This window comes from Balaenoptera musculus, chromosome 20 (genome assembly GCF_009873245.2).
Source record: "Balaenoptera musculus isolate JJ_BM4_2016_0621 chromosome 20, mBalMus1.pri.v3, whole genome shotgun sequence".
NCBI classification, from domain to species: domain Eukaryota; kingdom Metazoa; phylum Chordata; class Mammalia; order Artiodactyla; family Balaenopteridae; genus Balaenoptera; species Balaenoptera musculus.
The window spans coordinates 50,372,286-50,397,217 of NC_045804.1; the positions used below are offsets into that span (position 1 = coordinate 50,372,286).

Sequence of the window (24,932 nt, forward strand, 5' to 3'; positions counted from 1 at the left end):
GATCGGACTCCAAATACGGAGTCCCGACCCCTCGACGGAAGTGGAGTGAAGCCGGGCCGGAAGCGAGGCGGTGTCTTCCACTCTCCTTCCCGCGCGCCGAGGCGGTGAGGCGGTGAGCGGCCGAGCTGGAGCCAATCAGCTGCGGGAAGGGGCGGGACTTCCTGCGCGGGGGCCGGAGCCGTTCGATCGCACTGCTCTCCGTGGTCCCGGCTCCGAGGTAGCGGCGGCGGTAACGTCTCCGTGAGGAGGCGCGCGGGGCCATGACGTCAGCGTCTACAAAGGTTCGACCTCCCTCGCGGACAGCGCTCCCTGGCGGCCACGGGAGGGCGGGCCCCCCAAGTTGGCTCCCGGCTCTTCCATCCCGGGCGAGGGGCGGGCGGGAGTCCAGCCTGGGGTGGGGCTAGGGGCTCCGGGCGGTCCGGCGCGGCGCTGTGCGCCGGCCCCCCGTAATGCTGCCCCGCCCCCCAGGTCGGAGAGATCTTCTCCGCGGCGGGCGCCGCCTTCACGAAGCTCGGGGAGCTGACCATGCAGCTGCATCCCGTGGCCGACTCTTCCCCCGCGGGGTACGTGAGCCCGGGCTGGAAGATGGACGCTGAGAGCGGACGCTGGGTCTCGATCACAGACACCGACACTCTCTAGGGCAGGGACAGATGTTAGTTTCCCTTTGTGCCTGGCACAGCGCAGAGTAGGTGTTAATAAATGATTGTTGAATGAATGAATGACAGATAAACCGCAGACCGAGGCTCATAATCCGGACTCATTTCACAGCTCTACCCTGCTGCGAACTGGTAGACCATAGACCGCCACCACTACCCACACCACCCCACCCCCCAAATCATGTGGAATTCCGTCAGACTGCAGCAGACTGTGTTTAGAGGCTCTGTTTGTAAGACCCCCACTTGTTGGATGGGTTTCAGTGGGCTGTTTACAGCAGCTGTTTCACGTTGATGGGGGAGAAGTTTTCTTCTAAGGTGGCGGTTGTTACAATATCGTGTGGTTGGGGGTCCTCAGGGTTCCCACGGCGCCTTAAGAATTTTGTTTTTTGCTTTTGTTTTTGTTTTTTTAAGGAAGACCTCTTTATGGAAGGGGCCCCAGGCCTTGCGGGGAGGAGGCTGGTTGCTGTGGAATGCGTAGCCTGTGGGCTGGCTCCACACCCCTCTTCCTCCCACTTTCGCTATTCCCTTCTCCCCTTCTGACAGTGCCAAGTGGACGGAGACGGAGATAGAGATGCTGAGGGCTGCTGTGAAGCGATTTGGGGACGATCTTAATCACATCAGCTGTGTCATCAAGGAACGGACAGTGTGAGGGAGGGTTGGCTGGCAGAGAAAGGGCGGGTGGGCAGCTTTCTTCCTCCATACCCATTGTTCCATCTTCCTCAAACTCCCTTCCAGCTCAACATCTTTCCTACTTTGTTGCTAGTTTTGTTAGCAACAAAGTCCCTCGAGAACTGAAAGAATAAAAGAATTGTCACAATTGGTCAGAAGTTACTAAAATGCTGTGGTAATCAGGACCTTACAAGAATTTGATTTTAGGTTGCCAAAGACACCCAATAATTGAATTTGGTAATAGGAAGTCCCTGGTTATTTATACAGATCTTTTGAGACTCTACTGTGGTGTTTCCAGGGATATTATGATTCTGAGCTAGTGGATCAGGATCTATTAATAAGTCTCAATCTCCCGGTAGGTCACCCAGGCTTACCTGGTAGCCTTCCACATTCATACATCTCTCCCAGAAGAGAAGTAGAAGACGGGCCTTTCCCACTCTCAGTTGGACTCCACTCTTCAGGCTCCATTTGCCCTAAGTGGCTGCAAGGCTTCAGGAAAACGAGAACCCTAGCAAAGAGTCGGGGCCCTCACCTGGATTCTTATGAAGGGGCTACCCCGTGTTCTTTCAGAGTGGCCCATTGCCCCTGCCCTCCCCTCCCTTCTTCCCTTAGCCTCTCTGATGACTCCCTTCCTAGCTTGCTCTCTCTTCTCTTCAGGGCTCAGATAAAGGCCACCGTGAAACGCAAGGTATATGAAGACTCCGGCATCCCCCTTCCAGCCGATTCACCCAAGAAAGGGCCCAAGAAGGTGGCATCTGGTGTCTTGTCGCCTCCTCCAGCTGCCCCTCCACCAAGCAGCTCCAGTGCCCCTGAGGCCGGCGGTCCCCCCATAAAGAAACAGAAGGCTGGTAAGGGCTGTGGAGTTGCTGCCTGGGTATTAAAGGTCCCATCTGAGGTTCAGTGAGAGTTGGGCTTGGGTCAAAGGACAGATCTTTTTTCCTCTCCCAATGAAGGTTCCCAGAGAGTGGCTGGGGTAGGGGAGGGAGGGAGGGAGAGCTTGAAACTTGGGGAAGTGGGCGGGGTGGGGGGGGTACCATCAGGGAACCTAGAACCTAGGTTGTGCCCCCCTCCCAGATGTGACACTCAGTGCTCTGAATGACTCGGACGCCAACAGTGACCTGGTGGATATCGAAGGGCTAGGAGAAACTCCTCCAGCCAAGAAACTCAACTTCGACCAGGGTAGGAGTCCTCCTCCTCCCACAACGGCTGAAGGTGTGGGGGAGGGTCTCAGCAGGATCCCCCTCCCAGGGGCTGTGGAAGAGAAGGTTCCCTCCTGTGCATGCAGGGGATTGGGTCTGCAAAGAGCTGGTGCTCTAGGGAGGTGGGAGTCATGCTTGGGGCTCGCCCCATCTCGGCCCATTTTACTTTCTGTTCCAGACAGCCTGACTCTGGATTCTGGCCTTCTCTTGACCTCCGCTGATCCTCCTCTGCTCTCTTGCTGAGCCTTCCACCTCTCACCCCTCTCACTGTTCACCCTGGACCTGTGGACCGGTTGGGACTCTGAGCAAGGCCTGCATGAGAGAGGGTGGAAAGGCTGCCGGGTGGCCCACCTTGCTGTTGCTGTATGAGCATCTTCCTCCAACCTCTTTGACCCCCAACTGATGGACATTTTTATACCGAAAACAATAAAGATCTCCCTCTCAGCTTGGTGCCTTCAGCCTGACATTACTGGAGTGCAAGGGACACCTCCCTCTCTCCTTAGCCCCCGGGGCTCAGCCCCTCCTCAGCGGCTCTCACCACCCTGCCTGGAGCAGCACAGCCAATATTGGCAGGCTTTCTTCCCAGTGCCAATATTTCTGTGCTGCTAGAGCCAGGGGAGCTGGGCGTGGGCAACAAAGGCTCCACTTTGCTCTCTGGAGGCAGCACTTACTCCGGGGTCTCTGGCAGGCAGTACTCCTGAGACTACCCTGGGGATTTCAGAAGGGCAGCTTCCAGTGATTTCACACCTCCATTTCCACCCTCACCGCCCCCCCACCCCCGCCGCCACCTCACCAGAAGGCCCCAGATGTTTTTCGTGTCGCTTCTCCAGGGTGGCCTCCCCGGCCAAGCCTCAGCGGTGCCTCCCCCACCCTCGCTCTAACACCACAGTGTGGTTTGGACGTGGCCACAGTGCCGTACAAACCACAGTGTGCTGCTGGGGCGGGAGCAGGACTGGGGTGGGTTGAGAAGAAGGGAGCACGAGGCAGTGCTGTGAAGACCCCTACCACCAAGGGTGGGAAGGCTTAAAAGGCAAACATGGCCCCAAGAAGCGTTGCGGAAAGCAAGAAACCAGAGCTAGGAGCTGAGCAGGCAACTGGAGGGAGAGGGGCCTAAGGGGTGAGCTCGCAGTGTAATAAGACTGGAACCATCTTCCTTGTAGGAACTCTGCTCAGGGGATCCCTAGGGTGGGGTCAGAGGCAGAGGAAGCAGGGAATGACTGGGGGGGACCAACAGACTGCCTCTCGACTCAGCAAGGGCAGGGACCCAAGGCTTCCTGTGTCCGTTCCTCCCCTCCCTGGGTCAGAACCCAAGAGAAAGCAAGGAGAGACAGAAGGCCAAGGACAGCAGGGTTGGGAGTTGGCAGTCCAGAGGTGGTGGGGCCGGAACATGGTCGGGAGAGGGGGGCCGGAAGTCGCCCTGGGCCCTGGGCCTGCCACAAGATGGAGGCCAAAGGCAGGAAATGGAGGCCAGGGGGAAAGGGGAGCAGCAGGGCACAGGAAGAGGGCCATCTGGACCTGGGGGCCAGGTAGTCAACCCCCAGCACTGTCCCCACTCCCCGTGGACCCCCAGGACCCAAGTCCCACCCCCCGCAACAACCCCCCCCCAGCCCCTTCACCAGGCCCAGGAAGGCGGGCCCACCCCAGAAAGCCACGTTTAAGCTGAGACAAACATGCCTCTCCCCACCCCCACCCTAGGCCTTCCCTCAGCCTTTTTCTCCTGTCCAGGACTTGATTTTTAAAAAACACCCACCAGAAAGCAAAATCCAAGGGCCAAGATCCCTTCCGCAAATCAAAATAATATCCCCTAAAACCCAAAAGTTATCCTCCTACCTCCCATCCCACCCTTTACCACCCCCACCTTCCGACACACCCCCCAAAACTCTTAGCAATCAAAAAGATCTAAGATGGTGGTGTAAGCAGAGTTTTTAGGCCCCGGGGGATGCCGGACCCCCTCGGTCGAGACCCCTATCTGTCCAGCATCAAATCCTGCCAAGGCCTCCTGCTCCTCACGCCACCCTCCGTACCCCCCAAACCGAACAGCTGCCCCCAACTCCCATCCTCGGCAGAGCCTTTGTGGGGATGAAACAGAAATCAAACACTATACTAACGGCTGGGGATGTTGGGGGGCCCTCTGGTCTGTCTTTGGTTTCCATCTGGGGGACTCCAGTTTCGGGGTGTAAGAGAAAGCCTCTCCAATCATCCCCCCAGTTTCAAGACTGACAAAGCCCAACCCCACCCCAGCACGCACCTCCAAACCTCCCCCCCAACCGCCACGTCTCTCCTGAAAACAGGGGACACTTTCCTCCCCACTTACCTCAGCTACTCTCCCCTGAGATCCTGGTCCCCTATTTTGAAGGGAACAAAATTTGGGGTGCATCCCTCACATTTGGGGTGCAGGAGAAAGGAGCCGCCCCAGTCGCATCGCTGGCCTCCTTCCTCTCGGCTGGCTCAGGGAGTGGGGAGTGCCCTAGGGAGGGGGGACCCCCACAAGAGAGCACATGAGGGGGCTCCTCCACTCCCAGTCAGAATTGGGGACACCCCCCCCCCAAACCCGTCCCAGCCCATCCGTCTCCAACTCGGCGGGAGAGGCAGCTGCAATGCCCCAGTCAGATTCCCCCAACACTACATTCCTCACCCCATCTAGAGGGGTCCCGGGGGCCCCAAAAAATCCCAAAAAATCTAGGATGTTGGCTGGACGGTTCTGGACTAGCTCCCCAAATTTGGGGTCCTCAGATCCCCCCGTTTTTTCAGGAAAATTCCGTCTTTCACCTGCCTCCCGCCAGCCCTGCTCTGTCCCGATGCCAATTTTGGAAGTCACTCCCTCCTTCCTCCTCCCCGTCTCTCCAGGCCCCCCCCCACCCCCCCGCTCGGGGGCTAGGGTCCAGGACACCTGGCTTCCAGGCCGGGGGAGGGGGGCACTCCTCGAAGGGCTAGGGGCCAGGAGGTCAAGCTCATAGCCCCAGTCTTAGGGAAGCAGGAAAGCCCGATCCTCCCTTCCCCTCCCCCCTGGCTGGTCTCCGTGGTGGTTTAGGAAAGCCTGGAGGATTGGAATCTGCCATTGCTGTTGCACAGGCAGTTTTTTTCCTTGGGTTGGGGGGGTGGGCGGTGGGAGGGAGAGAGGGGAGGAGAGCCAAAGAGAGCAGGGACCGGGGTGTGCAGAGCTGGCCTGGATTACCCCCCAGCCCCTGCTGCCGTGGGGAACCCCCCCCCCATCTCACCCACACTCCCAGTCCTCTGTCTGCTTTCTGTTTGGGGCTCTTATCCTAGAAAATCAGGGTACAAGATTCCCCTCCTTGTATCTCACTACCACCTCTCCTTGCACAGTTCCAACAGACTGCCCTAGTCAGGGGTGTCCACTTTACCACAAGACACCCCATTTCCCCCCCATCTGCCCCCATGCCGAGGTATGTGCCCTTAAGAAATTGGGGTTCAGAGTCTGAAACCACCTTTCCTCCCTCAGATCTATCCAGGCCGCATAGAAATAAGGGGAGATACACTCCCTTTCCAAATTTCATCCTTCAAATCCTGGGACTATTTGGAGGTTCACTAAAGAAAGAGACTTCTAGAATCTGGGGTTAGCAGGAGCTATAAGCAAAGGACATCCCAAAGCAGCATCGTGCTCCAAATTAAGTGAACCCTAAAATCAATCTCACCTCATGATCCATCACTCAGTTACACCAAATGCACCCAAAGAGTGGCAAAACACCCCAAAATAAGGACACCCCAAAACTTTAGTCTCCTACCCTGGGCCCTCACCTTGTTTCTCCCCCTGGAAAAAGCCTCCTGGCTCTCAGTGCATACACAGAAATATCCCCCTCCTCAAAGTAAGTTTGCACAACATTCAAATATAAAGCTTTGCTCCCCGGCAAGGACCCACAATCACAGAAGGCCTTCAAACTTGCTCCCAGGTTCCTATTACGTTCCACCTCAAGCTAATAAAAACCCCAAATTGAATTTCATGTCCCTCAAATATAATCTGAACCTCAAAACTTATCTGGCACCCCAAAACAGACTGCACCCCAAAACCAGCATGATTACTCCACTTGAAATCAGATTGTCCACATACACCGATGACTACGAATCCCCAAAACAAAATCCTCATCCACCTCTGAAAAACACTTAGCAGGTCCCCCTGATATTCCAAGATGACAAACTCCAAACTGTGGGTGTCAGAATCCCTAGAACTAATGTAGCTTCAAAATCAGCTCCATACCTCAGACTTACTACTGGCCCTCAACCCTGAATGCAGCCTTCAGGACCCAGCACAATCAAACTAACTCAACACCCCATAGTAAACATGCACCCCACAATTGACAAACTGACCAGACAACACAAAAGTAACTCCATCCTGATACCAAAGGGAGCCCCCAGTCTAACTCCCACCTCCAACTGGGCAGAGACCAAAGTAACCCTCATTTGCAAAAGCCACCTCACCACCGTGAATCCCCAGTGGTTCCCCATTCCCAGTTTCTCAGCAGTTCTTTCGTGCATCCAAATAAAGACACCCTCACATCTGAAGGGGAGGGCCCCAGGCCTCGATATGCAGCTCCACGGATAATGGTCAGTCATTACTGGGCAACGGTAGACTCTCCTGAGCCCAAATGCAAGTCCTGCTTTGCAGCTGAACTCAGCTCTTGCCCCCCTTCTCCAAATGAACCTTGCCCCACCAACGTCTCCCCAAACAAAATACGAGGGTGTGACCCGTGCTTATCTTCCAGATCAAGGACTTAAATTGGGGTTATCAGCCCCTCCTGCCCTCTCTCCCTTCTTTTACCCTGAGACCCTCCCTGTTTCCCCTCTGTCCACTGCACCCAACTTTCATATTAATGTTCACTAAAAATTCACCTCTAAAGACGGATAATAGTATCTAGCTTAATAAGAAAAGAAACCCTGGGCTCCCAGGACTCAGATCCCGCTCCTTGTTCCACTCATTTCCCTTGTTCCCAAAGCCCGCGGATTTCTCACCCCAGATAGGAAACCCATCCTCGGAGGAAAGTCCCCTCTGTCGCCTAACTCTCCCTCCCTCCGCCCAACCCTAGTCCCCTGGACAAAATAAACCAGAGCAAAGAGGGGGAGAACGAAGGTTTCAGCCGCTCAGACCTAATCGATCCTGCGCCCCCGTTTGAGTGGACCCCCAGCCGGGTGGAGAAGACGGGCGAGGCGAGGCTAGTGCTCGTCCGCCCCCTCGTGGAAGGAGCCAAACATTGCCGAGCTTTGCCTACTTGCCGCGCTGGACCCCGGCGTCCCGCCAGCCTCCAAGCGTAGCCGACGGGCGGATGCCCGAGGCCCTAAAGATCTGGGACTGGGGGAGGGCGAAAGGGCTTTGGGCGGGAGTCTGTCTCGCTGGATCCCTAAAAGGATTCAAAAGAGAGTCGGGAGCGAAAGACCGGACCCTAGGTCTCCTGAGCCTCTCTCTCGGCCCCCACCAGGGGCTTTCCCCACCTCCTCGAGGGGAAGCAGCTGGCGGAGCCGTCCGGTCGCAGGACAATGGAAGGAAACGAACTAGAAATCATATCCGCCCCCTCCCTACCGCGCCCGGTCAGAGCCCCTCTTTTGCAGGCCCCGCTAGAGAAGCCTGTTGAATGACCACACCCTCCCGCTGTCTGAGACCCCACGGGAGCCCACTATCACCTCCCCAAACCTGGTTCCTCTTTGGGCTCCCCTTTATCTCCCTTAATACCGTACGCTGGAAGGGGGAGTTTTGCTGTATTCACTCTCCCGTAACAGGCTCCTTCCTAAAACCAACACACCAATTGTCGCTGTCCCAGGCCCCCCGACGACCCAGGTCACCCATATTTCCAATCTCAATATCCCCAACCTCCTCCCCAATTCCAATGTCCCATCCTCAGTTCCACTTTCAGTGGCCCAAGACCCCTTACGTTACGACCACCCAGTGTTTCTGAGGTCCCGCCCTGGAGCCGGAGACCCCGCCCCGGGTTCGCCATCTGGAGAGCGAGGGAGGAAGGAAGGATACAGACCCAGGCGTTCACCCCACCTCCACCCCCGCCCCCGACATCCCGGCCAGATAAAGGAGCCGAGGCCAAGAGGGGAGAGAGACCCCGCCCCCCTTGAGAAGAAAGCTGAAGCCCCTGCAGGACGGGGGTAAGAACCAGAGACTGAGGGAGCCAGACTCCTGGGTCCCCCTAAGAGGGTTGGGGCTTATTGATGGTAAGAAGACCGAGGCCCAGAAATTGAGCTAAGCTAGGGATCCGGGGCTAGAGAATGGAATTTCGTGATTCGGGGAAGGGAGCTTCGATTGGGATTTGGAGGGGTGTGGACCACGGGTCATCTGGGGTCTCCAGGCAGGATCGGACTCCTGAGACCAGGAGCGCGGTGGGGCAGAGGGGGAATGGGGGTGCTGGAAGGGCACTGGGAGTCTAAGTAAAGGCGCTGCGGGCCGGATTCCTCACACTTGCCATCGACGCCGCGGTGTGGGAACCTTCAGCTCGCTCCAAGCGCTGTGTAATCTAGAGGAGGAAAGAGAGCGATGCCGTGGTTGAGGGTAGAAAGAACAAGATGAATTAAGTGAGGCTGCGTGAGCCGGGGCCGGGGGCTTGGCTCTAGCTGCACCTCAGCAGGAAGAGGCAAACTGCGGAAGGACAGGCGTCTTAGGACGGCCTGGAACCCTGAGCCCTCTCCTTGGCACCCGCAGGCCTGCGTCGCTATGGGTTCCACCGCTGCCCCGGAGGGAACGCTGGGCTACGTCCGCGAGTTCACTCGCCACTCCTCCGACGTGCTCGGCAACCTGAATGAGCTGCGCCTGCGCGGGATCCTCACTGACGTCACGCTGCTGGTTGGCGGGCAACCCCTTCGAGCTCACAAGGCAGTTCTTATCGCCTGCAGGTTCGAGGGGTGGCTCAGGGGGTGAGGTGGGACCAAATGGAAAAGGGGCGGAGTCCGAAGGTCTTTGGGAGGGAACCCGAAGCCAAGCCTTCCAGAAGCAGGAGGCGGGGCGTCCGCGAATTGGGGGCGGGGTGAGAGTGGGGGAGGCGGGGCTTTGTACAGGGGCGCGTGTCTCCCTTGGTTCCCCAGCCCTTAATATGACCTATCTTCCCTCTCTCCAGTGGCTTCTTCTATTCAATTTTCCGAGGCCGTGCAGGAGTGGGGGTAGACGTGCTCTCCTTGCCCGGGGGCCCCGAAGCCGGAGGCTTCGCTCCTCTTCTGGACTTCATGTACACTTCGCGCCTACGCCTCTCTCCGGCCACTGCACCAGCCGTCCTTGCGGCCGCCACCTACTTGCAGATGGAACACGTGGTCCAGGCATGCCACCGCTTCATCCAGGCCAGGTGAGGGAGCCCCATCTCGGTGTTCCTCATGGGTGAAGTGGCATCCCAGTTGTCAAGGGCAAAGGCCAAGATTAGGAAATAGCACTAATGTCCATCGCACTTTTCTCAGCTATGAACCTCTGGGCATCTCCCTGCGGCCCCTGGAGGCAGAACCCCCCACGCCCCCAACGGCCCCTCCGCCAGGCAGTCCCAGGCGCTCCGAAGGGCACCCAGACCCACCTACTGAGTCTCGCAGCTGCAGTCAAGGGCCCCCCCAGTCCAGGCAGCCCAGACCCCAAGGCCTGCAACTGGAAAAAGTACAAGTTCATCGTGCTAAACTCTCAGGCCTCCCAAGCAGGGAGCCTGGCAGGGGAGAGGAGTTCTGGTCAACTTTGCTCCCAGGCCCGGCTCCCCAGTGGGGATGAGGCTTCCAGCAGCAGCAGCAGCAGCAGTGAAGAAGGACCCATTTCCGGTCCACAGAGCAGGTACAGAAACTGGAACCCCCCAGAATTTGTAGAGGCAGCCTCAGCTCAGAGGCACAGCCATTGGGCCTGGGTGGTCAGGAACAGGGAGTGAAGGAGTGGGCTTCAGAGACACCAGCTCACCATAGGGAGTTGGCCAGAGGTCAGGCTTACTCTGTAGGGTGGGACTTGGGCAGTGAAATTGGATATGGCACATTGGTCCATAGTGGCTCACCTCCAGAGGGTAGGCCTATGGCAACAAGTCTTCCAGGGGAGAACCCCACCACCACCGCCGCCATATAATCTCTCCTAACCCTTTTCTCTGGGCCTTGACATCTGCCTAGGCTCTCTCCAACTGCTGCCACTGTACAGTTCAAATGTGGGGCTCCAGTCCATACCCCCCATCTCCTCACACCCCGGGCTCCAGAGACCACTGGGTCACCCTCTGGGCGGGCTCATCCACCACCAGGTAAGAGCCCCTCCTTCTACCCCCTTCTTGGATTTTCTCCCATGGCTGCTCAAGGCCAGTTTAAAGGCCCAGTCCATTTCCTGCAAATTAGAATCACCTAGGGAGCTTTTAAAAATCCCATTGCCCAGGTCACACCCCATAGATCAGAAAGTCTGCAAGTGGGAGCCTGGCATCAGTACTTTTAAAAGCTTCCAGTGAGCAGCACTGTTTGGGAACTTCTGGCCTATTTCCATCCAGGGCTGAGTGGTCAGCCCAGGGCTTGGCAAGGCCTCTCTGGCAAGCTGTCATCCAGAGTGGTGCGAGAGAGGAGAGAGAAACAGAAACTTCCACCCACGAGTAGGGGCCTCCACCTACCACCACCGCTATTGGAGTGATTAGCAGAGTACTCTGGAATCAGACAGACATGGAGTCAGATCTTGGCTTGTCCTCTCAATAACCATGTGACCCCAAGCAAGTCAAATGAGCCCCAGAAGCCTTGACAGTAAATTGGGAAAAAGAGAACCCGCTACTGTGTGGTTTGAGGATTCACTGGTATTGTCATTACCCACCACCCTTCCCAGGAGGTGAATTTTTCAGCTGCCAGAGCTGTGAGGCTGTGGCTGGGCGCTCATCGGGGCTGGACCCCTTGGCTCCTGGGGATGAGGATAAGCCCTACAAGTGTCAGCTCTGCCGGTCTGCCTTCCGCTATAAGGGCAACCTGGCCAGTCACCGCACGGTGCACACAGGTAGGGGAGGAGCAGGGAGAGGGCCCTGGCCTTGGTGCCCACAGCTGTTCTCTGGTAGAGTCCCTGACCTCCCTCCCTCCCTGCCTCCAGGGGAAAAGCCCTACCACTGCTCCGTCTGCGGAGCCCGCTTTAACCGGCCGGCTAACCTGAAAACGCATAGCCGCATTCATTCGGGAGAGAAGCCCTATAAGTGTGAGACGTGCGGCTCGCGCTTTGTACAGGTACGGCGCCAGTTTCAGAGACGGCTCGCAGGCCAATTTCCAAGAGGGCGAGGTGGGCCGAAAATGGGGAGGGTTCTGTCCCTCCCATTGGCGCGGTCTGAGGTCCCCTCCTCTCCCAGGTGGCGCATCTGCGCGCGCACGTGCTGATCCACACCGGGGAGAAGCCCTATCCTTGCCCCACCTGCGGGACTCGCTTCCGCCACCTACAGACCCTCAAGAGCCACGTTCGCATCCACACGGGAGAGAAGCCTTACCACGTGAGTACCCGACCTGGCTTGGCCCAAAGCCTTGGAATTACCTTCCGTTTACCGAGGGGCGGAGCTCTGAAAGGAGCTGGCCCGGCGGTTCTAGACCTCTTCGAGGTGGGCGGTGTCCTTGTGAGTAAGGGGCGGGGGCCGAGGGTAGGGGTGGCAGGTATAGAAGTTAGTCTCCTGGACGGAGCGCTACCCCCCTGGAGAGGAGCTGACGGATGGAAAAAGCTTTGCTGAAGAGGGCGGGGCGTAGCTCCTAGGCCTTCCCCTGAGGATTTGGGAGCTTCTCTAAAGTAGAGTGCTGGGCGGTTCTCCCTTGCTCAACACCTAAAAGGTGGTCGTGGTTGGGGAGGGACCTGACTCAGCTGTCCTCCGACAGTGCGACCCCTGCAGTCTGCATTTCCGGCACAAGAGTCAACTTCGGCTGCATCTGCGCCAGAAACACGGAGCTGCTACCAACACCAAAGTGCACTACCACATTCTGGGGGGGCCCTAGCTGAGCGCCTGCCCAGGCCCCACTCCCTTCCTGGAAGACAGGAAAGCTGCGGCTCACGCCTGGGTTCGCTGTCAGGCTTGGGCATAGGGGTGTGCAAGGCCCCTCGATGTCAGCGACTGCCACCACCTTAATTCTCACTGGGGAGAGCAGGGGTGGCAGATCCCGGCTTGATCTGCCTTTGTTTTGCTGGTCAAAACCTCTTCCCCACGATCAAAATTGTTTCTGAGGAGAGAGCAAGCTAGGAGCTGGAGGATGGGAGAGACTGGAGGCCTGGTTTCCACCTGCAGCCCCCATCTCATTCGGTTTATCTGTAAATATAATTTATTGAGGCCTTTGGGTGGCACCAGGGCCTTCATTCTATTGCATTTCCCATGTCCCTATTCCACAAGTGTGATCAAAAGTGACCTGAAACACAGAATGTGAGGTCATGGCTCTGCTGGCAGAGATTAGCACTTGGCCGCCTCCTTTGGCGTGAGTGTTTTATATTATTATTGTCATAACTTTTATCTTTAGAGTTGTTCTTTTCCTATTTGCTTGTTGGTTCGTTTCAAATGGAGAAAGGGGTTCTCTGTGTCCTACCCCTCCAATTCTAGGTCTGGAACCTTTCTTTGTTCTAGGGCAGCTCTGGGAACATGTGGGTTTAAGGAATTGGGTCAGGAACCCTCTCTGGTATTCTGGATGTTGTAGGTTTTCTAGCAGGCCAGCACTGGATATAGACTTTTTCTGTTCTTCAAGGGTTACAGGAACCTATGGTGAGCCTGAAGTGGAGGTAATAAGTACCTCCTAGAGGCAGTGGGTGTGGGGCCTTTGTCAGTCTTGGAACTGGGGGGGGGGTGATTACAGAGGCTTTCTCTTATGTTCCTAACTGTCCCATTCGTCTGGTCACCTAGGTCTGGCTCCACTGTGTCTGTTTGATAGAACTCACCCAGGAGCTTGAGTTGGGCCCACAATCCTCCCACTAGGGCCCGTTCTTAGCACTGAGTTGATCCCTCCACGCAGGAGAGATCTGAAATTCCTCACCAGAGATGATGCAATCTTTTCTGATTCTGCCCAGTCTCTAAGAATGTTATGACCTAGGGGAGAATTATGAAACCCTTTATCTTGACTAAACAGTAAAGAGTATGACTCATCCTTTACTGCAGAGGTGTCTGGGTTTGAATGTTCCTTGGGGTTCTACCTGAGATGAACCTCTTCTTCCTTTAGTAGGTTTTTGGACATCTTCTGGCAAGTGTCCAGATTCCAGAAATTTCCTTGCCTCTAGAAGTCACAGCTGCTTGGTAACTTTCTTACCTTAGAAAAGCTGGGTCTGTGACCTGGTCTTCCTGTCACTGCATTCCTGTCTGGAACCAGTGAAAGCACTAGAACCTTCCACAGGGAGAGAAAAGGGGCTGAGTTCCACTATGGATTTTCTGTATTTTGGGATTATGATTGGGATTACTGTTGGGATTAGAGATTTAGAAGATTTAAAAGACTGACTGATGGACCCTCTAGTTGACCAAGTATCCAGGTAGGATTAAGAGGTTGGTTGAGGGGCAAAGTCTCTGGTGTAGGCCAAGTAGGTAGAAGGTTAGGAATGGGTTGCTTCTTAACTGTGTGGAATGTCTGGAATGTTAGATGATACTCTGAAGCCTTGATTTACAGTCCTGCCCCTGTTGCCCTGGGGGATTAGGGACAGGGGGTGGAAGGTAAAAAGCACTTTGAATTTGCAGGGTGGAGGTTCCTCAAGACAGGTCAGTACTAGTGGCTGTCACTTGGGGACTGGTGAGACAGCTACTCTTCTCCCTCTTTGCCTCTTACTCCCCACTGCAGAATTGAAGGAGGTAGGGAAAGCAGAGGAGAGAGCTGAGAAGGAACCATGATTTTTTTTTTTTTTTTTTTTTTTTTTTTTACCAGACTGGATGGGCAGGTGGAGAGTGCCAAGGGGTGGAGATGTTAGATCTTGCAAGATCAGAATCATGGAATAAAGAAGCCTCTCTGTGCTGCCTGTTGTGTCCTGGGTTCTTGCCTGTGGGGATCTGGGGACTGAGGGTTCTGAAGCTGGGGAAAGAGGGTATCCTATCCTTCCTGGATACCATCTTGGATTCTGTGCCCATCCCACTGTCCCATCCCACCAGACATTTTAAGTGGCCCTTGTTCTCCCCTTCCCTGCCCTTGCCTTCCGGCTCATTGTGTAGGAACCAGTGACTTCATGAAGTTTCTCCGGAGCCACCTGCATCCTACTGCTCTGAAGTCACTTCCTGCCTGAGGTGTGGAGGCAGCAGGGAGAAACCAGGAAGCCACTAATAATACCAACATGTTGGGGGATGCATCTGTGCAGGGGAACTTAATGCCTGGACACCCTCTACCACCACCACCACCACCACAGAAAATGGATAGGACTTGGGTGCCGTAAGGACAATAGGAGCTGGAGGTGGCAGTGAGAAGGCGGTGTGGTTAGAGCCAGCATGCCGGCTCTACCCCTCCCCCAGCAATGGTGTCTTGGAATCCATCCAGTGCCTAGTACACGCTTCTTTCCCACCCTTTCCCCTGTCCTGTGTGTGTCATGGGTGCACAGCTGTGTTCTGCCCAGAGGTTAAGGGGTCACTAATTCTGATAAGTGGACTTAAATTTTGGACTTAAATTCCTTTTGGACTTAAATTCCTCATCCATGAAATAAGTCCATTAGCATGGAAGGAATAAGTTCCTTCCAACATTTACAGTTTGTGGTTGTGCTTCTTAATCTTTTAAAACCCATGACCTGGGTTAGATTTTTTTTTTTTTAAGCACAAAACAAAGAAACTAAACTAAAACCTTCCTTCCCCTCCCACTGCAGCTTATCCCCTGTTGAAAATAAGATCAGCTTAAAATAAAATAAGACCAGCTAATATTACTTAACTCCTGCTACATGTCAGGCCCTAAACTAAACATTTTAGTGTATAGATTTTCTAATTCAACTCCCCTGACAACCCTAAAAGTAGGTACTATTATTAGCCCCAGTTTACAAGTAGGGAAACCAGCTGAGAGGTTCAATGTCTTGGCCAAGTTAAGAAGTGATGAAGCCAGCAATGGAACTATGATTTGATTCTAAAGACTGCGCTCTTAACCACTCTGTTATACAGCCACACCAATTTCTACATCTTTGGTATAGTCCCCACCAGCCAAAGTTCTGACTCCACTTAAAAAAAAAAAAAAAAAGCTTCTTGGGTATGATTACTTTTATTTCCCACGTATAAAAGTGTACGGCTCAATATGCTTTTTAAAATTACACAGCCTCTCTCCCCACCCCAGCCCCACTTGTCTGGGTATTATGACCCCTTGAGTTCAAATTTCAAGGTCAGTGGCCTAAGGATCTTGAAGCCAAGTCATTAGTGCTCTATAAGGCTGGAGGAACTGGGTACTGGTTGGGTAGGAGGGGCTGATTGCGCCAGTGGTCATGGCTTGTCTCTAGTCTATACCATCATGAGATCAAAAGCTGTGATTAGGAAGTGGTGGTTACTAGAGGGCAGAGGAAAATGTTCCAGCCCCACTGAAGACGAGGGCTGGTGGGGCTCTGAGTGAGCTCAGAGCTGCACTTCCTCTCCCCAGTTATTTTTGGTCTCTGTGACCCGTAGGTTTCCTGTTAGTGGGAACAGAAGGGACAAGAACGAGTTCCCAATACAGAAATCAACGCCAGGAGTCCAACAGCCCAGTCCCCTCTCTCTTTCCTTGGCCTTTGAACCCACTCAGGAATCCAGGCATCTAGATTCTAGTGGCCTCAGGCGCTTGGCCAGGTATTTTACCTTATCATCCCTCCGCACGCCCCACCCCACCCCCGCCCCGCTTTTCAGCTCCTGGGCCCTTAAGCAAGCAAGTATGTGTTTTCCTCTCCTGAACCAGTTAACCCACTACCAACGCCCACGGACTCCTTACGTGCGCATCTCCGTGCTGAAATCTGGTCGAATTGGCCCGCTAGTTGGACAGGAGAACGAAGCTGCCTCCTGGTTGGTTCCTGGGTCACCTAGGGCCCGTCTATTTAGCCTCCTAAAGTCCCCTCCTCACGCCTGCGCCCCACTCACTGCCCCAGAACAGGTTCTAAACCCCGCCCTGCCATTCTGGCTCCGCCCCCTTCTGAGGAGTCCCGCGTTCTCATTGGTGAGCTACAGACAGGGATGTTGGCCGGGCTGGCCAGGTGCAGACACTTCCAGTGATAAGATAGATAATCCACCCGGAGACCTCAGGGATGGGGCCCAAACTCAGTGCTGCCCCCTGGCTCCTAGACCGAAAGTCAGCCCTCTCCTCCGTCTGTCCCGCCCAGGCCTCGACTCCCGACTCACGGCCGGCGGAGCCACGCCCCCCGGCGCTGAGCGCAGGGGCAAGCGCCCGCCTGGTCTCCCCACCTATATCGCCCCCGCTAGGGGAAAGGCGCAGGCGCCTCACGCAGCCTCTCTGCAGCTTTCAAGCCCTCGTTGGTACTTTCCTCTCTACCATCCTCTCCTCCCCGCTCGGCTGCGAGTGGTCCGGCTGGGTGGGTGGGCAGAGGTGGAACGTCCTGAGCCCTGCTCCGGAAGGGGCTTAAGGCGGCAGCCCTGTTACCTCCCAGATGGCACTTAGGGCCGAGCCCCCCGACGGGGGCTGGGGGTGGATGGTGGTGCTCTCAGCGTTCTTCCAGTCGGCGCTGGTGTTCGGAGTGCTCCGCTCCTTCGGCGTCTTCTTTGTGGAGTTTGTGGCTGCGTTTGAGGAGCCGGCAGCGCGAGTCTCCTGGATCGCCTCCATAGGAATCGCGGTGCAGCAGTTCGGGAGTGAGTGCTGCGCCTGGGTCCAGAGGCCTGTGACCCTCGACCCTCAGAAGGGAGAGGAGATGCGGGGACGGTAAAGGAGATGGTGGGGGTGGGGTCAGTGCTGGGGAAGGACGCCTGAGATCTTCTCTCAGAACGCTTCCTCTTCTCCAGGCCCAGTGGGCAGTGCGCTGAGCACCAAGTTCGGGCCCAGGCCTGTGGTGATGGCTGGGGGCATCTTGGCTGCGTTGGGGATGCTGCTCGCCGCCTTTGCTACCTCCTTGACCCACCTGTACCTGAGTATTGGGCTGCTCTCAGGTGAGACCCTGGGCAAGGGCGGGCAAGTCAAAAGCCTGAGTCTTTTTGGCCTCTGGACTTTTACCTTCTTCCTGCTCCTTCCAAAAGGCTTAGGGAGACACTGAGAGAAAGTTTTGGCTGGCACCTGTGCCCAGAAGACAATTCTTTTTTTTTTTTTTTAATTACATCGGTTTATTTATTTATGGCTGAGTTGGGTCTTCGTTGCTGCGCGTGGGCTTTCTCTAGTTGCAGCGAGCAGGGGCTACTCTTCGTTGCGGTGCAACGGGCTTCTCTTGGCGGTGACTTCTCTTGTTGCAGAGCACGGGCTCTAGGCGCGCGGGCTTCAGTATTTGTGGCATGTGGGATCTGTAGTTGTGGCTCACGGGCTCTAGAGCACAGGCTCAGTAGTTGTGGCGCACGGGCTCATTTGCTCCATGGCCCTTGCTCCTTCCCAGACCAGGGCTCGAACCCGTGTCCCTTGCATTGGCAGGCAGATTTTTAACCACTGCACCACCAGCGAAGTCCCCCAGAAGGGAATTCTTAAAAGAGGTGACTAAAGTGATAAACAGGTTAGGGGAAATCAGGAAATTCAAAGATGCAAGCCCAGGGCTAATGGGACTGGAGTGTAAAAGGAAGAATTACTGTAAAATTGTGTCAGATGTGAAAGCTGTGAAATAGATATCATTATCCTATTTACAGATGAGGAGAGGCTTTAAGCTTAGGCAACTTGGCAAGTGAAGTTCACACAGCCAGAAATGGTAGAGCCCAGGTCTAACTCCAGAGTTCTATGGTAGTTACTTTGCAAACATTCCAGAGTCCCATAAAGTATATTACCCCCATTTTGCAGATGAGATTGAGGCTAGGAGATTAAATAGACAAGGTCATACAGCTAGAAAGTATCAAGCTAGGATTGTAATTTATGCCTGTGCTACATTCTGCTGCTGGGCAGTGTTGGGATGATTGTGCGCCCTGAGCTCCTTAAGGGTCCCTCAACCCCCATTTCTTCCTTTTTGACAGGATCTGGCTGGGCCTTGACCTTCACTCCCACCCTGGCCTGCCTGTCCCGTTACTTCTCTCGTCGGCGATCCCTGGCCACCGGGCTGGCACTGACGGGCGTGGGCCTCTCCTCCTTTGCTTTTGCTCCACTCTTCCAATGGCTGCTCAGCCAGTACGCCTGGCGGGGGGCCCTGCTGCTGGTGTCTGCCCTCTCCCTCCACTTGGTGGCCTGTGGTGCTCTTCTCCGCCCACTCTCCCTGGCTGAGGACCCTGTCGTGGGTGGCCCTGGGGCCCAACTTGCCAGCCTCCTCCGTCATGGCCCCTTCCTCCGTTACACCGTCGCCCTCACCCTGATCAACACTGCCTACTTCATTCCCTACGTGCACCTGGTGGCCCATCTTCGGGACCTAGATTGGGACCCACTGCCTGCTGCCTTCCTCCTCTCAGTGGCGGCTATTTCTGACCCTGTGGGGCGTGTGGCTTCTGGGTGGCTAGGGGATGCAGTCCCAGGGCCTGTGGCAAGACTCCTGATGCTCTGGACCACCCTGACTGGGGTGATACTGGCCCTGTACCCTGTGGCTCAGGCTCCCACAGCCCTGGTGGCTCTGACTGTGGCCTATGGCTTCACATCAGGGGCCCTGACCCCAGTGGCCTTCTCCGTGCTGCCTGAACTGGTGGGAACTGGAAAGATATACTGTGGCCTGGGACTGGTGCAGATGGTAGAAAGCATCGGGGGGCTGCTGGGGGCTCCTCTATCAGGTAAGGGGACTGGGATTTCCAGGTGGGTGCGGGCTGCCACGTCATACCATTCAGGGAGGGAACTGACATTATAGTGTATGTGAATACTGCCCTCTGGTATGGTACATACACAGCCTGCATGGTCAATCACAGCAGCCCTGAAATGGGTCCAAAGTGCAAAGAAATTGGGGCTGTGGAAAGATTAAGAGGACCTATGTGGCACCCTTGGCAGGGTACCTACAGTTGGGGTTTTCAGAGGACCTGGTCAGACCCGGCCAGACATAACATGCCAGCGTCTGCCTTTTCCCTTGGCCCACTGGGCCCCAGGCCAGGGGTCTGAGCCATCTGGTCAAAGTTCTCCAGGCTCCTGATGCCAGAACCTTCAGACCCTTAACATTTTCCTCTTAACTATTAACCGAAGGCATGAAAGGGAAGGCCACAGCTCTGGAAAGAAAGGCACAAGTGTGCCTGACCTCCATCTGGATCCCCAAATCCGCCACTGGCTGGTTCAGAGGTACTTTCTGAAAGCAGGAAGGTGGTTGAAATGGCCTTTTGAGGCCCCTAGGGAGGCCTGAGTTCTCAAGCTCATCCAGTCCTACCTTGAGAGTCTACTCTTCCAAGATGATGGGTAAGGATATTTTCTTCCCTCTACCCCAAAATGTGTCTGAGTCCCAGGAAACAGATCACCCATGTGTATTCTTTTTCTCTCTTGAATCTAGGCTACCTCCGGGATGTAACAGGCACCTACACAGCTTCTTTTGTGGTGGCTGGGGCCTTCCTTCTTGCAGGGAGTGGAGTTCTCATCACTCTGCCCCACTTCTTCTGCTTCTCAGCTCCTACCTCCAAGCCCCAGGACCCTGTAACAGAGGCACTGGATACCAAAGTCCCCCTGCCCAGGGAGGGGCTGGGAGAGGATTGAACTCCAAGAAGGGGCAGTCAGACCCAGAAACCCAGGGGTTGTTGGCTCCAGGTCTTCTCCCGCCCCATCTTGGCACCCACAAAACCACAGTGCCTTAAGCATCGTTATCTGCCTCCCCCCCCGCCCCAGAGCAGGCCTGGGGCTCCTGTGATGTGTGTGCCAACCCTTTGTATTTTGTCTTATCTCTTCTTTGCTCTCACAACCTTTTCTGAAGGATCCAGGAGTTCAGCCTGCTCCACTGAGCTGTGAATCGACTGTGGAAACTCAAAGGCCAAGAGACTTATCATGTTTTACATGTGATCTCTAGTGTTGCCTCCTACATTTCTTCCCTGAAGACAGATCTTTGGGAAAGAGGGATGCCCCTTTGAGATAAAACTGAATAAGAAAGCCGGACAATAATCAGAACCTCAAAAAGAATTGGGGCCCATATGCCTGGGTTGGCTGAATGGGGTCTTGCTGGGGACTGGAGGGGAGGTATCCAGCAGCTCTGGTGACCCAGAGCATTTAACCGTGGACTCTGCTCTCTGGACCACGGTTCCTCCTACTTGCCCACTGACCTCTTTCCCACTATCCCCTGTAACTTAGAAAAGAAGTTAAGAAAATGGTGAGGGACATGCGGGGGGTGCTAGCTGGGGAGGGGGAGATAAAGCTAAGAGAGCTGAAGTCTGGGTCTGGGATTCTTATGTTTTCGTCAGGCCAGTAGAAGGAGACTGAAATGCAGGAAAGACTTATCTGGGAAATGAGGATGGGGCAGCTAGCACCCATGAGCACCCCCCTCCTCCAACAAACTGAAGCTGATAGGCAGTTTCTCAAAGATTTCCTGTTATAATGGCAAGAACTTGGGCAAAGAGAAATGGACTGACTGGACAAACACCCTTCCTGCCTCGCGTGGCTGAGGGGGATCCTGTTCCTATCAACCAGCCTTTTTGGATATTTTAAGTAGAATGTTTGCAGCATCCTAGATTGCCTAACAATTGGAGCTTGCAGGAAAAGCAGATAGAAAGTCTTTATTGGGGTCGAGGCTCAAACAAGAAAATGGTCAACAAGTGGTGTCCAGAGTGGAGTGAGGGCCTCCTGGGGGGAGCAGGGCAACCTGAGGGTCGGGGAGCAGCTCCCCCCTCTCAGGGGGTGCGGTGCCTGGATGTGAGGCTGGACGGCAAGAGGGCAGCGCACTGGGCAGCCCCACGTAGATGAAGCTGCCAGAGAGGATGAAAGAGCCGCACACGAGGAAGGAGGCGGTGAAGTCTCCTGTCTCATCCCTTAGGAAGCCTGAGAGGAGAGGGAAAGGAACTCAGAGGCCTCCGAGCCCAGGTGCAGAGGAGGGTTGCGAGCGGATCTGCTGGCTCAGGCCCTTACCTGACAGGGGAGGGCCCAGAAGCCCCCCGAGGCTCATCAGCATCATCACCAGCCCGGTGGCCTGTACCACACCTCCGATGCCCACCAGCCCCGGGAGCACGCCGAAAACCAACGGGGCGTAACTTCCGGCGCTCAGCCCGTAGGCCCCAGCCGCGGCCAGCAGGGGGCCCCCCCAGCTCTCCTCGTTCCCCACCACCGGCACCAGACCCACCGCCAGCAGCCCTAGCCCTGTCAGGGCCCCGAACATCGCCAGCAACCGCGGGAGGGGCACCCAACCCTGGTCCGCCAGCCACCCGCAGAGCAGCCGGGCGCCCGCGTCCCCCACGGCAGCCACCGCCACCACCAGCACCGCCCCATACCCCCCCAGGCCCCGATCTAAAGCGTGAGGGGCCAGGTGCACGTAGGGGACGAAGTACCCGCCCCCCACCAAGGCCGTGCCTACAGCAAAAACTAAGAAGGCCCGCCGTGTGAAGAGACCTAGGCCGAGGGCAGCTAGGGGGCTTCGGGGTGGGCCCAGGGGGTCTCCAGGTAGCGCCAGGGGTCGCAGCAGGGCGCCACAGGGGGTGAGGTGGAGGGTAATGGCGCCAAGGAGGAGCAGGGCGCCCCGCCAGCCGAAATTATCGAGGAGGAGCTGCAAGGCGGGCGCCAGAAGCAGCGAGGAGGCCCCGTTGCCCGTGAGTGCCAGCCCCACGGCCAAGACTCGACGGCGGGAGAAGTAACGGGAGAGGGTCCCGAGGGCAGGGGCGAACACCAGGGCCCAGCCGGAGCCTGCGAATGGATAGGACCGGGTGAGGACAGGAGCCGGGGATGCCTGCCCCCACCATCCCGGCTCGGCTGCTCGCAGGAGGCCCTCGCGCCCTCGGCCTCCAGCTCCCGACACGCTCCTATCTCCACCATCACCACTGAAGAACCCGGGAATCCCTCTCTCCTCACCAGCAAGGACGCCCAGGCCAAGGTAGAGGTGCAGCAGACTGCGGGCGAAAGCCGAGAAGACGAAGCCGAGCGAGGTGAGGACGCCCCCAACCATCACCACGGGGCGCGCCCCCCAGCGGGTGCTCAGGGCGCTGCCCACTGGGCCTGGAAGGAGGCGGAGTCAACGGAAGACACGCTCCTGGACCCCCAAACTCGCTCCAACACTTCTCATTGGCTGTTTGCCTGGCCTAAACTTCTCCCCCTGCCTAATAGCCCCTCCGCCTTGACCTCAAGACCCACTATATTCTAGAACTTAGGTACACTGGTCGACCTTTCTTAGGTTGTCTGGTAATCAACCAGGTGTGTCCCCCACCACTGCACTCATGGCCCCTCCACCCCGGTTCCCGCCTCCCACCTCGGGGGCCCCCCTCACTGGCTGCCTGCTGCACGGCCAGGGCCAGGGCGCTGACCCACGCAGTGTCCTGAGCGCTTCGGTCAAAATGCTCCGCGAGGTCAGGGAGGGCGAGGCCCAGGGAGCGTAACAGTCCGTAGGAGAGCCCATTCACCGCGAAGGCTGCGGCCGCCACCACCCAGCCCCAGCCCCCGTCCGGGGGTCCGGCTGGCTTGGGGGTCATCACTGCCTGGAGGAGGGGGAACACCTGTGAGAGAAGTCTGCAGGTCTGTGCCTCCTTTAGGGACCTGGGCATCCCTGAGATCCAGCTTCTGGCTCTTTGCCCAGGGTGGGCACGTCACCCTGAGCACGACAGGACGGAGGCGGAGGAACCTAGGGACAGAACTCCCGGGTTCGCGCGATCCCGGGACGGGATGACAGCCGGATCCCCCAGGCCTGAGACTCCCCTTCCCACACACCCGCTTCCCTTACCCGACCTCTCCGGGCAGTGCGGGGAGAGGAAGGGCTCGGCCCGCTTTTCTCCCTGCTTCCGGGGCGGGCGGGGCCCCAGACGGAGCAAATGTAGAGATGCAGCCCAACTTGGACGGGCTCTCAAGGTAAACAGAGAGCGCCACAGGGGTGCTGAGCCACCTGGGACGCGGCGGGTACGGAGGGCGGGGGCGAGCTGAGACAGCCAATCCGCCGAGCCGCGGGTGAGGCCAGACGCCGCGTCCCACGGGGATTGAATTATCCACTTACGCCCCCAACGCCGGGGAAGGGAGGGGCGAGTAATGAATGCCGCCACGCCCACGCACCTGCCGCCGGCTGCGCACCCAGGAGACGCGTGGATTGCAATCTCCAGCCTGCCCAACGTCGGTAGGCAACGCACGGAAATAGGGGTGGTCCTCCCAAAGCCTGAGGGGATGAGTAGTTTCGTTCCCAGGGAACGTTGCTGGAGAACCTGGTAAAACCTCGGATGTTAAATCACCTCCACGGAGTGTATGCTGCGTGCTCAACAATAATATGCCCTCAAGGACGGAGGGGAAGGAAGAGGACTTCCTTATGATGGGCCAGGGACATGTACACATGTCATCTTTCTTCTTCACAATCACCCTGTGAAAAAGGTGTTCTCCCCATTTTACAGACGAAGTAACTGAAATTTAGGGAGGTTAGGTGACTTGCCCAAATCATTCAGATTAAAAAAAAAAAATGGTGGAAATATTTGAATTTCGGTCTGTCCAACTGCGGAACCATACAAGAAGAACAGACCTAGGACTGAAATAGAATCTCCCACCATGGAGGGAAATGGCCTGGAGACAGTTTGATGCCAAACTGACCTGGAAATGGTAGAGCCTTTGCAGAGCCAGAGAGTTTATGATTCTGAGATAGGGGTTACTGGGAATAGAAAGGATTCTTGAGGTCAGAATCGCTGAAGATTTAGATTAGAATTTTAAAAACAAAGTTAAGAAATCCGATAATTGAACCCAGGTATTGATTTCTTGAAAAAGCTTTCCTCTTTACATTAGGATTAAGTTTACCATTAATTTACTTCAGCTGTTTGATCAAGGTTTGGTTTAATTTTTCAACAGTATCAGAGAAATCGGCAGTTTACAGTTTGGCGTATGCAACATCCAAAAGCCACATGGTGGCAGTGTTTCCTAATGGTTGAGAACGCTTCTACAAATAAAGGAAAAAACAGCTTCTTAATCAGTGAAATTATAAACCTAACAACATGATCTTCGAGGGCTCTCCACTGCCTATAGGAGGAGAAAAACAACAACAAAATTCTCTACTTTGGGCATAAAGCCTTTCACAATCAAGATAGACTATCTTTCCATCCCATCTCCCTCCCCTCTCTCCTACACCCTTCCATCAGCCGCCTCTATGGACATTCCTAGCTTTTTCTCACTCCTAAATTTTTGAATATGTCATGCCCTCTGCTTGAAATGGCCTGGATGGGGTACAGGAGCCCTGCCACACACACCTTAGGAAAGTGGTCTCACCGGTTTCCCTAGCTGGGTGTGCTGTTGTGAAAGGCACCTGGGAGACAGAGGCAGCATATCCTCAGCCAAGGGGAAGGCAGGGAGCCCACTTCCCGACATGGCCGGTGAGGATTCTGCTCCAAGCTGAATGAGGCCAAGTGAAACAAATCACTCCCTCTCCATGGTGAAGTAGAAA

The 24,932-nt window shown here is 55.9% G+C and overlaps 4 protein-coding genes across 12 annotated transcripts; 3 read left to right on the forward strand and 1 right to left on the reverse strand.

Moving 5' to 3' along the window:
* Window positions 1-64: 64 nt before the first annotated feature.
* On the forward strand, window positions 65-2,974 carry C20H17orf49 (chromosome 20 C17orf49 homolog). Of its 5 annotated transcripts, none has more exons than XM_036836490.1 (6): window positions 65-281; window positions 469-563; window positions 1,200-1,301; window positions 1,983-2,173; window positions 2,400-2,504; window positions 2,703-2,974. In XM_036836490.1, the coding sequence occupies exons 1-6, from the start codon at window positions 261-263 to the stop codon at window positions 2,765-2,767; spliced, it is 579 nt and encodes a 192-aa protein (XP_036692385.1). In that variant the 5' UTR covers window positions 65-260; the 3' UTR covers window positions 2,768-2,974. The 5 variants fall into 5 exon arrangements, with proteins under 5 accessions (XP_036692385.1, XP_036692387.1, XP_036692389.1 ...); XM_036836492.1 differs by having other exon boundaries at window positions 80-281; window positions 2,707-2,974; XM_036836494.1 differs by lacking the exon at window positions 1,200-1,301 and having other exon boundaries at window positions 80-281.
* Window positions 2,975-8,543: 5,569 nt separating this feature from the next.
* Window positions 8,544-14,390, forward strand: BCL6B (BCL6B transcription repressor). The gene is given in 10 exon segments (XM_036836483.1): window positions 8,544-8,626; window positions 9,177-9,367; window positions 9,589-9,810; window positions 9,920-10,055; window positions 10,057-10,274; window positions 10,595-10,719; window positions 11,280-11,444; window positions 11,535-11,665; window positions 11,785-11,922; window positions 12,296-14,390. Coding segments are annotated over 9 exon segments (1,431 nt in total). The 5' UTR covers window positions 8,544-8,626; window positions 9,177-9,188; the 3' UTR covers window positions 12,413-14,390.
* Window positions 14,391-16,363: 1,973 nt separating this feature from the next.
* SLC16A13 (solute carrier family 16 member 13) lies at window positions 16,364-20,758 on the forward strand. Its single transcript, XM_036836489.1, has 4 exons — window positions 16,364-17,169; window positions 17,320-17,463; window positions 18,460-19,197; window positions 19,896-20,758. Exons 1-4 carry the CDS (start codon window positions 16,971-16,973, stop codon window positions 20,093-20,095), a joined length of 1,281 nt encoding a protein of 426 aa, XP_036692384.1. The 5' UTR covers window positions 16,364-16,970; the 3' UTR covers window positions 20,096-20,758.
* A 10-nt stretch (window positions 20,759-20,768) lies between these two features.
* SLC16A11 (solute carrier family 16 member 11) lies at window positions 20,769-23,441 on the reverse strand. 5 transcript variants are annotated; one of them, XM_036836486.1, is made up of 5 exons: window positions 23,247-23,377; window positions 22,834-23,004; window positions 22,385-22,528; window positions 21,452-22,219; window positions 20,769-21,364 (listed from the first exon to the last, which is right to left on the reverse strand). In XM_036836486.1, the coding sequence occupies exons 3-5, from the start codon at window positions 22,476-22,478 to the stop codon at window positions 21,135-21,137; spliced, it is 1,092 nt and encodes a 363-aa protein (XP_036692381.1). In that variant the 5' UTR covers window positions 22,479-22,528; window positions 22,834-23,004; window positions 23,247-23,377; the 3' UTR covers window positions 20,769-21,134. The 5 variants fall into 5 exon arrangements, with proteins under 5 accessions (XP_036692381.1, XP_036692383.1, XP_036692380.1 ...); XM_036836488.1 differs by having other exon boundaries at window positions 20,840-21,364; window positions 22,797-23,004; window positions 23,252-23,441; XM_036836484.1 differs by having other exon boundaries at window positions 21,077-21,364; window positions 22,797-23,004; window positions 23,247-23,379.
* Between the last annotated feature and the right edge of the window lie 1,491 nt (window positions 23,442-24,932).